The sequence below is a fragment of the Sinocyclocheilus rhinocerous genome, unplaced genomic scaffold, assembly GCF_001515625.1.
Source record: "Sinocyclocheilus rhinocerous isolate Xijiao unplaced genomic scaffold, SAMN03320098_v1.1 scaffold368, whole genome shotgun sequence".
NCBI lineage: Eukaryota > Metazoa > Chordata > Actinopteri > Cypriniformes > Cyprinidae > Sinocyclocheilus > Sinocyclocheilus rhinocerous.
The window spans coordinates 551,566-562,773 of NW_015664681.1; the positions used below are offsets into that span (position 1 = coordinate 551,566).

Consider the following 11,208-nt stretch of genomic DNA (forward strand, 5'->3'; position numbering starts at 1 on the left):
GAGTATGGGTCACCATACTTGGCCACATGTCACGTCACTTTTCACTTTTTCACTTTTCACTTTTCAATATTACAGCGAGAATAAAAGTTACTCCTTCTTTCTTTGCGTGAACATTTGTGTGGCGTTATGCAAATCTTCCCACACAGTTAGGTAGATATGTGGGGGCGTGTTCGAACGAGCCGTTTTAGGGGGGTGTGGCTGACTCTTAACTTTTATAAAGAATATCTCTTTGGATTTGAGACTTTAGTCTTTGCAACTTTACAGATCTTCTTTATGCACCAAGAGCTTGTAACACTCCAAAGAGAAAGGAAAAAATGAAATTGCATCATATGACCCCTTTAAACACTGCCACCAAGAAAATCATTGGCTGTATATAAAAACTCACGTAGTTGGCATTGCTTCCCAACGTATGGAGAAGGGCAGTGGCAGGTGTAGTCCCCATCCAGATCACGACACAGGCCTCCATTCTTACAAGGCTGGTTTGCACAGTCATTCACATCTGTGTAAGAACACCAAAAATAATACAGTAAGTATACAGTAATTTGGAAATGTTGTAATGGGATGCTTCTCTGCAGAGGAAGGGAGCTGTCATGTAACTGCAGCTGAAGTATGTATAATTATAAGTGTGGCAACTGAGGTGTGGGGTGGCACAATGCTCAGTCTGTGCGCTCACACAGGTGGCTGCAGGATCTCTAATTTTCCTCAAAGGGGATAGAGAGTTCTGTGTGGAGCACAGGGTGGGATGGGATGGTCTACATTTCCAGCAAACTGCTGCAAACTGCAACTACAGCACGTCTACTGAAATTAAACACTTTACAGGATGTTTGTTTTTATAATTTTCTTAACTTTAAAGTAAATTTTTCATACAAAAAATTAAAACTGGCTTATTGAAGTTATAAAACTTGATGTATTTATTGAAGAAATTAATACATTTATTCCGCAATAATGCATTAAATTTATTAAAAGTGACAGTAAAGATACAATAATTGCTGTTCTTTTGAACTTTCTATTCATCAAAGAATTGTGGAAAAAAAGTACAGTATCACAATTTCCACAAAATATTAAGCAGCACAACTGTTTTCAACATCATAATAAGAAATGTTTCTTGAGCAGCAAATCAGCATATTTGAATGATTTCTGAAAGATTATGTGAAACTGAAGACTGGAGTAATAGCTGCTGAAAATTCAGCTTTATCATCACAGGAATAAATTGCATGATATAAAATATCATATTCAAATAAATGCTATAGTGTTGCACAATATTACTGCTTTTACAGTACTTTTGATTAATACCAATAAATGTAGCCTTGGTAATCAGGAGGCTTCTTTAAAAAAAAAAAATCCCAAACATTTGAACACAGTATATATTATTCAGTGGGCTGCTTTTTACCATGTTTGGTTTGGAAAATTATTACAAAACTAACAGCCTAGCTGATACATGCAGAAACACAACACTGTGCTTCTTATTCTTTTGTTCAGCTGTAATAGAAAAGAAAACACCATATTCATGCCCAAACAAGTTGTTTTGCTCCTAAACTGTTAAGAGGATTGAAGAACATGAAAAACATCATTCTGCTCAATGTCTGCATACACATAGATTCAATCAATCTAGGTCAGATGTGCTGCTGAAGAAGGTGTCTGGAGAACTCAACTTTTTATTGTGAGTTATGAACTTTTTATAATACTGAAGCATATTCTGAACCAAATACTAAAAGTCTTAAGAAAAGGGATTTAATTAATAAAAATTAATTCAAACAAACATGTTAAATACCAAATGAGGTTTAGTTCTAGTGTCAGTTGCTTTTCAACCTTTAATGTTTAAATTTGGCCAGGACATTAGATGGAAATGTTTTATGACCTCCTTAATCCCCAAAGGCTGGTCCGTACTGTTCTTCTTAAGTATAAAACCTCTTTGGCTTGATTAAGTCTTGCCTAATTGCACTGAGGCTGTCTGTCAGGAATGTTCCTGGCTGCATTTGAAGGCCTTTCAGTGCCAGTGCTATTCTAATATCTGTAAAATCTGTATTTTTCACTTTGGATTTTAACCCCTTTGACGCATGAATTATTAAACACCAAAGTTATTTTTTCTTAATGTTTCTTTTTCCATCAAAACAAGAATATCAATATTCCTAATATCCTTTTTAGTTTTACAAAATTATGTATTATGCATTGGTCCACTGCAATTTAGTATTAGAGGAGTTCAGAGATGTGTGGTGAATCACCACTTTCATCAGCCGTTTTGAATTTGTCGTGGTTACACTTTATTTCGATAGTCCACTTTAGACATTCTATTAACTATAAGTAACTTTGTAACTACATGTCAACTAATTCTCATTAATTTGCAACTACATGTCTACTAACTCTCAGAGTAGACTGTTAGGGTAGGTTTAGGGTTGGTAGAATAAGTTGACAAAGAAAGTGTTAGAAGATAGTCTTAAGTGTTAAGCAGACAGTCTACTAATACTCGACTAACTGCTAGTTGACATGTAGTTACAAAGTTACTTACTGTTAATAGAATGTCTAAAGTGGACTATCGAAATAAAGTGTTACCGTCGTCGTAAATAAAAACCACAATGCCATATAAAGAGGACAGTTGCTGTGTTCACGCCATGTCGTAATTACCATAATTACGAGATGACACCCCGGACATTCTACTCAGAACTGTCCTCACATTCTCGGACTATGAATTATACATTTCTATGGCAACACTGTAAACTACTGTGACAACAAGTAACAGTCATTATGCAAATACCTTATTAATCAACTTATAGTGAGTTTAGCTTAATTTAACTCTGTGCTAACTACATTTAATTGTATTGTATGCCTTTAGTTTAGTTTCAGAAAAATCTTCCATTAAAATATTAACAACAGTCAATTATAGCAAACAGAATGTACAGAAATATTATGAAATCACTACTTAACTACATTTTAATGCCGCTGCTATTTTTGAACATTTCCGCATGACATTGCCATGGTCGGTTTTAACGCAAGTCAGAATCTTGTAATTACATAATTCCGACATGGAATGAACGCACCTATTTATATAGAATTACAAGTATGGATCATTTGAAATAATCTGAACGGTTAAAATGGCTTTAATAGATGTGTCCACTATAGAGGACCTCAGGCAGCAGAGAGTTAAATCATACATGGAAAGGAACTTTCCAGTGTGGACTGGAAAATGTTAACAAAGCCTATTTAAAACTCACTATGGTTACAGCTCTCTTTAACCACCACTGACTGCTCAACATCCTGGGTGTGTCTGGTGTTTACACCAGTGCCATTGTATATCCAGTATATTTGTAAGCATGGGACCAATGAAACAATGTGGAACCAATGAAACAGCATGCATGCATTAACTGAAATCTAGTGTCTCTTCTGTGGGCCTGCAGCCACAAGAAGATTCGTCATATAAGAGAACAGTTTTAACATTAATTAACCACCAAATGCATCATAGGGACTCCACGTATTTCATAACTGGGCACAAATGAGTCTCAATCATTTTGTGTGTAAGCTGTTGGGTTTTAATAAAATGGGACAAAGAACTGGTATTGTGTATTTACACAGAAATTTGTTCTTCTACTTTTTATGAATAATGTATGCTTGTTCCGTTTTTTTTCAAACTGAAGTTTTCTTTTTATACAAATGTCCCTCTAAACCCTTTGTCTGGCCCACTGGAGTGATCGTCATGTAGTTTTAATTAGTGCAACAGATGTGATGTAAATCTGAAATAAGTGGTACAAAACTTACTGATATGGCAGTGTGCACCTTCGAACCCAGGTTGGCATTTGCACACATACTCATTAAAAACGTCTCCTCTTCTGGAGTTAGAGATCACCTCACATGTGCCATCGTTTTTACATGGGTTTGGATTACAAGGACCTGCAGTGAAAAACAGTTAAAAGTTCTGATGCAAGTATCACAAATGGACAAACACACAGGAAAGAAAAAAAATACCTCTAGATCAAGATTGGTTCCATAGGTGCTAGAAAGTGCTAAGCAGAGTCAAACAAAAGCAAGATCACCCTCGTATTGGCAAAACAGTGCATATTTGTGTTTGCTTAAAAGGTTTCTATTTACGTGTTTTTGCAGTGATGAGTAATATTGCTAATCCACAGACATATCTGACATATAAGTTGTTAAGTAGAATCCTGCTCAAAAAGTTATGCACGCTCACGAATCATCTCATTATAACAGTGTTAACCTGATGTAAATAAGTGGAGAGAGCTTCATTAATTACAAAGGAACTCTTTGTGAGATCACCGTGCACTAAGATGAGTGTCAGCTTTTTAGTGATTATAAAGGGAGTACTCTTTGCACACTTTCTAGACTATATATAATCCATTCAGAATGTTAATTAAAGTTTTGTTTTTCATGCTGCTAAGAGGACCAATGGCCACATACACACTGCAAAATTCCAGGAGTGACATCCACATATAAATACAGGATTCACTCTCATAATTGCAATGAGCGACATAGTGATATCATAATAGATGCGCATTAAGGCTAGAACACCCTCACTAATTTCAGAAGCACCCTCAGTGATTTGATTCTGGAACTGAGCCTATTTGAGAATTTGAATTGTTCTTCCTAGACAGCAATGAGATTCCCATGTCTCATATTTTTCTTCTAAAGAAAGGAGCAATATGATGTGTCTCCTTGTTTCAGAAAAAAATCTTAACAAGGTTTAAAACTGTGTTGCCAAAACACCAAAATCTGCAATCGAAAATCAGAACACAAATCACAAATTTAAAGCATTTTCTATGCCGGAGACAAAGTTGAACAACTGAGAACCTCATTAAGTAAGCTATGAAAGAGCAACCTCTGAGCAGTAAGGCTTTCCACAGGGAACAGGGTGATCCATATAAACCTAATCTGAAATTCAAATGAGCATTAAACCAGGAAAATTCAGACAAACAACATTTCTGACCATTCTCAGTGGCATTGCACGTATCTCCAGCAAATCCTTCGGCACAGATGCAGAAGAAGGGATCTTCTCCAATGCCAGTCACACACGTCCCTCCATTATGACACAGGTTCACCTTGCAGTAATCTCCTATAGAGACACACATAAGCAGGAGTGAATGGAATTAGAAAGATTAGACTGGAATTAGATCTTATTTTATAATTCGGCAACAGACGGAGTGGTCCTGCATATTAAGCTTCGAGAGATACAAAGGAGTAAAGAGGGGAAAAAAATGCTTTTCACACTTCTCAACAGGATCAGGAGAGTACAAAAGATAAGAGATGTGAGCAGCATAGCCAATGCACATGGTTAACTTTCAAAAGCAGATGTATACTTTTTAAGGGTAGGAAAGGTTCTATTATATTTCTAGATAAGTGAACATGAAAAAGAGCTTATATTGTGTTATCAGTATGTGTATGAGTGCAGCACAAAACATATCCAAAGCAATCAGATAAATGGCAAATAATAACACAAAACAGCCACCTAATTAAATGCTGCTCATGTTTTGTTTGGAAAGCATCAGCATTCATTGCGCTTCATTCTGGCTGACCAACATGATAGAAAAGGCATGAACAGAATGTAAGAACATAAAATGCTCTTAGGCACACGTTTCTAAGATGAGTGAAACGTTACACAACATGCTGCCTGAAAAGCTGGGAGATTTGTGCCATGTTTACCCTCTGAGCTCATTAAGATTAGATGTAGAGGTCAAGACGGGGTTCTTTGACTATGCTTGAGCAAGAAATTAAAGGTAATTTCCTATACAACAAATTTACTTTCCAGACTTTTGTAGTTGTGAATCATACTATCCAGTCGAGTGCAAATCTCTTTCTACCGCCCTGCAGTGGATTGGATTTGTTCTGCCCTCACAATGGACTGGACATCTCATTCGGACGGTTAACACTTATTGAGATCCACCCTATATTAAATCCATCTGCATTCCATTTAACAGGATGATATAATTATTTGGATAGAATAAATAAGATACAATGAACAAGACAAATAAAGAGAAATCATACTACATAAGTGTTTTTGTTTTCTTTTCTTGTTTTAAAAGACGTTCTTATAACAAAATTAAAAAAATACTACCAGTATGTTAATTTAACAATACAAATGCCTTTTGTAAAAGGTGGTCTAAACAAGACAGAGGGGAAAAGACACAGTGCATGAAGTACAAATGTGTGAAATGTTCATTAACCACAAATAACCTCCTTCCCACAATTAGAAACATTCACTATTTAAATATTGTAATACTTGCAGTATCATTTCCTTTTGTTTTCTGCATTATATATAACAGATAAAAAGATGCCCATACTATTGTCAAAAGTAAAAAAGCCAAAAGCTCGAACTATTTTAATGAAGCTGTGACACTCAATACTTTTAAGAAGGTTCAACTGGAAAAAGAGCATTAGGAGGAAAAAGTACTTAGAATTTAAGATGTTACTCACCATTCACAGTACAAATGCTGCAAATGACCAAACTGACAAAAACTATTCTACAGGACCGAGTGAGCCCCCGAGTCTTCATATTGGTACCCTACTGTCTGTTTGTTTGTAAAGTCCCGAAGCGTTTTCTTACCGCTGGGTCTCCTGACGTCATCCTCAAACGTGGAGCAGCACACAGGGCGCGCGCACTGTTCACGTGCACGGCTATTTCAAGATCTGTTGTAGTGTCACACTATTAACGTAACGACTCGGTACTATTGACAACCTGCGTTGTATTATAAAATGGTCAAACTAACAGTATTGTGTGTGTAGACGTGTTTTTCAGATGTTGCGTTGAACTGAAAAGTATCTGCACTGCACTATGCGTCTTCTTTTTTGGGTAATCAATTTAAATTACATTAAAAAACTGCGAATTCAGTAATCCTATTATCCCCTATTGAAAGTCATCAGTAAACACCCTATGGGGATGTTGTGAACATGCTTTACTTTTGTGGTCCTGCCTATTTTCTCTTCGTAAAGAAATGTATACAGCAGGCAGTAAGTCCACTCAGCCTTCACTTCCGTGTTGGGCACGCGGTGAAGCACGTGATCCTTTTATGTGCTCCGATTTCTCAACAGATCTTCTTAGATGATGAAGGTCAAACCCTAATCTCTAATAATAAATATCCAAGGTATCTGATATTAATTTTATATTTAAATAAACCTGTTTGCACGCAATTTCAAAAATGTATACCATTTTGTAAGTACAGCGGTTTAGCCATATGCTTATTGGAGAGTGGACGGGCTATATTGTCTAGTGCTCTGTTGTTAAAGAAACAGACGGGGGAAAATACGGTGATCGAGAAGTGCAAAGCAAATCACAATTCTGAAAACAAAATAACAAATTACAAACGCAAATGCAAGTCTAAAAAACTAAATAACAATTCAGAAAGCACAACAACAATTCAGAAAACATTATAACAAGTCAGAAAACACAATGACAAATTCGAAAACAAAATAATAAGTCAGAAAACACAACGACAAATCAGACAAACCGAAAGAGGTAGGTATAGTTTGAGACAGCACCATTGGTTTGGGATTATAATGTTTTCTGAATTGTTGTTGTGCTTTCTGAATTGTTATTTAGTTTTTTAGACTTGCATTTGCGTTTGTAATTTGTTATTTTGTTTTCAGAATTGTGATTTGCTTTGCACTTCTCGGCCACCGTAGAAAAATCTAACGTTAGCAAGATAAACGTTGCTATCCTGACCTGGAATCATCGTGCCATTTAATCGAATGCGTGTCCGATTGTACAGTTAATTTGATCAAGTTCATAGGTCTGACCAGGAGAATAAATAATCAAAAGACGGTAAGTCTGGCATATGGCAAAAAATAATAAATACATAAATAACGTAAACAACAGTCCACCGGGTTAGCCATAGTTCACTAAGTAAACACCCACATGTAGATAACAAATCTAGATCTTCAAATCTTTGTATTCAGCAGAGCCAGATTCAAAGGTGTTTGCGAGTCATTTAACGTTACGATTAATGTTTCGTCGCCTGTATTAAATCACGTGATTTAGTTGTGTTTGATAGATAGATATATAGAGGAAAAGGCGGCCGCATCATCATCGGGTCTGAATGCATCGCTATGTGCAATTACATATGCAACTTTTTAGATAAATAGTTAGTTGTTTTTAAAAGCTCTGTAGAATCGAAATAGTCTTCTTAATATGTAATTTAAGCCGGTGTGATTTGAAAATGAATTTGAATGGGTCAGCCAATGATGTGAACTCTTCAGCCATTTTCGGTTTAGAAATATTAATGACTTTACTATAATTCCGAAACTTAGAGTATTGTGCTTGCTTGTCAAATAAAGGCAAGCAAGTAATTAAGGGGTGGTTAGTCATTGGATGGTCATTTATTAACAGCTAAAAAGCAGGTTATAGCATTTGTAAACAGCAAAATGACAGCATGTTACAGTAATTTGTACTTTGAGCTAGTCACCTCTTGTGTCTTGTATTAAAGAATGTTGTTCTTTCACTGAATTGTTAGTGGTGATCCAGTATGGCAGAAGCTCATCAGGCTGTGGCCTTTCAGTTTACTGTCGGCCCTGATGGCATTGACCTTCAGCTCAGTCATGAGGCCCTTCGGCAGGTCTACCTCTCCGGACTTCACTCGTGGAAGAAGAAATTCATTCGCTTTAAGGTACTAGGATTTTGTTTCTTACATTTTCTGTGGAAGTGTTACCTACCTTTTCAAGATAAATTGTAGAATTAATATGATTTTTCATTGTGCCCACAGAATGGGATTTTGAATGGTGTTTACCCAGGGAGTGCACCAGGGTTCATGCTGGTGTTGGCAGGGTACTTGGGAAGAGCTCATTATTTAAAAGTGGACCCTTCTTTAGGCCTGCTCGTCAAACTTGGCAGACATGTCCCAGTCAGGTATGCCTGGTTTATTTATGCTGTATGGTTTTTCATAATGCAATAAAGTGCATGTGGAATGATGTTTTAAATTACATTAGTGTGTATCAGAGGCTTTTCTCAGTAAGACTCCTCTGAATACACTATACTACTTTTGTACAGATTTTTGCCGCAGTTTGGATGAGTTAGAGCCAATCTGCAGATTTTGGGTAGTTGGAGTCGAACAGATTTCACAAAAAAAATTGCATGTACATTGTATACTCAGTTCAGTATATCAGCAGTCGTCCTGGTACCTTTCACCTACTCAATACTATGAATTCTATGGAAGCTCGTTTCTGCCACTTAATAAAAACAAAACAACTTTCTGACCTTTTTCTCAGAATTGTGAGCTTACATCATTGTGAGTTATAATGTCAGAATTGCAAGACATAAACTCACAGTTGTGAGTTATAAAGTCAGAATTGTGAGATATAAACTCAGTTGTGAGAAATAGTCAGAATTTTGAGACATAATCTCACAGTTGTGAGTTATAAAGTCAGAAGTGCGAGGTAAACTCACAGTTGTGAGAAATAAAGTCAGAATTTTGAGATATAAACTCAGTTGTGAGAAATAGTCAATTGTGAGATATAAACTCACAGGTGTGAGAAATAAAGTCAGAATTGTGAGATATAAACTCAGTTGTGAGAAATAATCAGAATTTTGAGACATAATCTCACAGTTGTGAGTTATAAAGTCAGAATTGCGAGATAAACTCAGTTGTGAGAAAGAAAGTCAGAATTGTGAGATATAAACGTGAAATTCTGAGAAAAAGTCACAATGACAATATACTGTATCTCACAATTCTAAATTTATAACACGCAAAAGAAACGTGAAAAAAGTCTGAATTGTGAGATGTAAACTTGCAGTTGCGAAAACGTCACGGTTACCTTTTTTATTTTTTATTCAGTCTCAGAAACAAGCTTCAATAGAATTCAGACATACTCTTTTCATATACTGTTTTTGCCTGGTGTATAGTATTGTTATATAGGAATTATTATTTTATATTCATATTATATAGGAAGTAGGCATATTTGGAAGCAGCGTACGATTCCATCCAGTTGGGGTATATCAAACGCGTTTAATATTTTAAGACAATTTTAGTGTTTGGACGAGTTGCAAGTCTGGAAATGTGTGATTCTCAGTCGTTTACTGTATGATGCACAGTTTTTCTCTGGAACCATTTACAAAGTCGGCAAGTGTATGATGCCTAGTGTTTTATCCTATTCGTGTAGTGTATTCCAGCCTTTATGCTTCTGTTTTTGCAGTAGGTACATGTCTGTACAAAAGCAGATGTTAGTTGGGGGTGTCATGGTGGGCACGGGTCTGTGGATTGCCATCATATTCAGCATGAGGACTGTCCTGAAGGGTCTGCTGTCTTGGCACGGCTGGATGTTTGCTCCCCATGGCAAAATGACCTGGCAAATTCGACTATGGCTGGTGTGTATTTGTGATAACTGTTTTCTGGAACAGTTTATGCTCACTAATCCATTCTAGGTTGTTTTGAACTCTTCTGTTTGTTGTTCTCTGACGTTGCAGATTCTAGTGAACATTTTTTCTGGAATGCAAACACCAATGCTATACAGCTTCCAGAACTCTCTCCCTCATTTACCTGTGCCATCTGTGAAGGACACCATGAGAAGAGTAAGTTATTCATCTTTACAACAACCAGATCAAAACTCTTCTTCAGTTTAATATTGTTTTTATTTGAGATGTTTTATTCAGTTATATAAATGTCAGATTGGTAAGCCAGGAATAGCTGCACTCCACTTAGTTTTTCAATGTGAATTTTGGTCACTTGTTTTCAGAGTTAACTTGCTCAGGTGATTATCTACTGATTTTAAAGGTAGGTTGCACAGCGTGGATGAAGTGAGTTAACTTACTAAAACATGCACGCTGTTCAGAACGGTACTAGAAAAACAAAACTAGCTTGGTTTTGATTTGCCAGTTGCTGGCATTCATTATGAAAATGCTTGGATTTAAGTTAATACACATTTTTTGACCGCCCTGGCAGTGAGATTTTGCTTTTAGGTGTGAATTTTAGCTGTGCTTTCTTTCTTTCTTTTGAAATGTTGGACCTGTAGTATCTTGAGTCAGTTCAACCACTGCTGAGCGACGAGGAACACCGAAGAATGCAGAGTCTTGCACTTGATTTTGAGAAGAACCTTGGACCAAAACTTCAGTGGTACCTCAAGCTGAAGTCTTGGTGGGCCACCAATTATGTAAGTAAAACACATTTCTCAAATTTAGCAATAGACAAAAATACACTGTGTGGGTCAAAATTATCCATTTTTCTTTTATGCCAAAAATCATTCGGATATTAAGTAAAGATCATGTTCCATGAAAATATTTAG

The 11,208-nt window shown here is 36.3% G+C and overlaps 2 protein-coding genes across 5 annotated transcripts in view; one reads left to right on the plus strand and one right to left on the minus strand.

Annotated features, from left to right (window-relative positions):
• LOC107730255 (lactadherin-like) overlaps positions 1–6,940 on the minus strand; it is a 14,185-nt gene extending 7,245 nt beyond the window's left edge. Inside the window, exons 1-5 of one of the 2 annotated variants that reach the window (XR_001638666.1) lie at positions 6,828–6,940; positions 6,415–6,527; positions 4,931–5,056; positions 3,751–3,882; positions 386–499 (exon numbers count right to left, since the gene is read on the minus strand). Coding sequence is in view for 1 of the 2 variants with exons in the window: in XM_016541029.1 (XP_016396515.1) it covers positions 386–499; positions 3,751–3,882; positions 4,931–5,056; positions 6,415–6,493 (451 nt within the window). In the remaining variant the exon portion in view is untranslated. Of the gene's footprint in view, positions 1–385; positions 500–3,750; positions 3,883–4,930; positions 5,057–6,414; positions 6,528–6,825 lie in introns of both variants that reach the window. The other variant, XM_016541029.1, reaches the window with a different exon arrangement.
• A 685-nt stretch (positions 6,941–7,625) lies between these two features.
• LOC107730251 (carnitine O-palmitoyltransferase 1, liver isoform-like) overlaps positions 7,626–11,208 on the plus strand; it is a 19,217-nt gene continuing 15,634 nt past the window's right edge. The window contains exons 1-6 of one of the 3 annotated variants that reach the window (XM_016541023.1): positions 7,626–7,759; positions 8,448–8,600; positions 8,697–8,839; positions 10,123–10,294; positions 10,394–10,498; positions 10,939–11,076. In XM_016541023.1, coding sequence (XP_016396509.1) covers positions 8,460–8,600; positions 8,697–8,839; positions 10,123–10,294; positions 10,394–10,498; positions 10,939–11,076 — 699 coding nt within the window. In that variant the 5' untranslated portion in view covers positions 7,626–7,759; positions 8,448–8,459. Of the gene's footprint in view, positions 8,601–8,696; positions 8,840–10,122; positions 10,295–10,393; positions 10,499–10,662; positions 10,701–10,938; positions 11,077–11,208 lie in introns of those variants that run through there. The other 2 variants (XM_016541021.1, XM_016541024.1) reach the window with 2 other exon arrangements.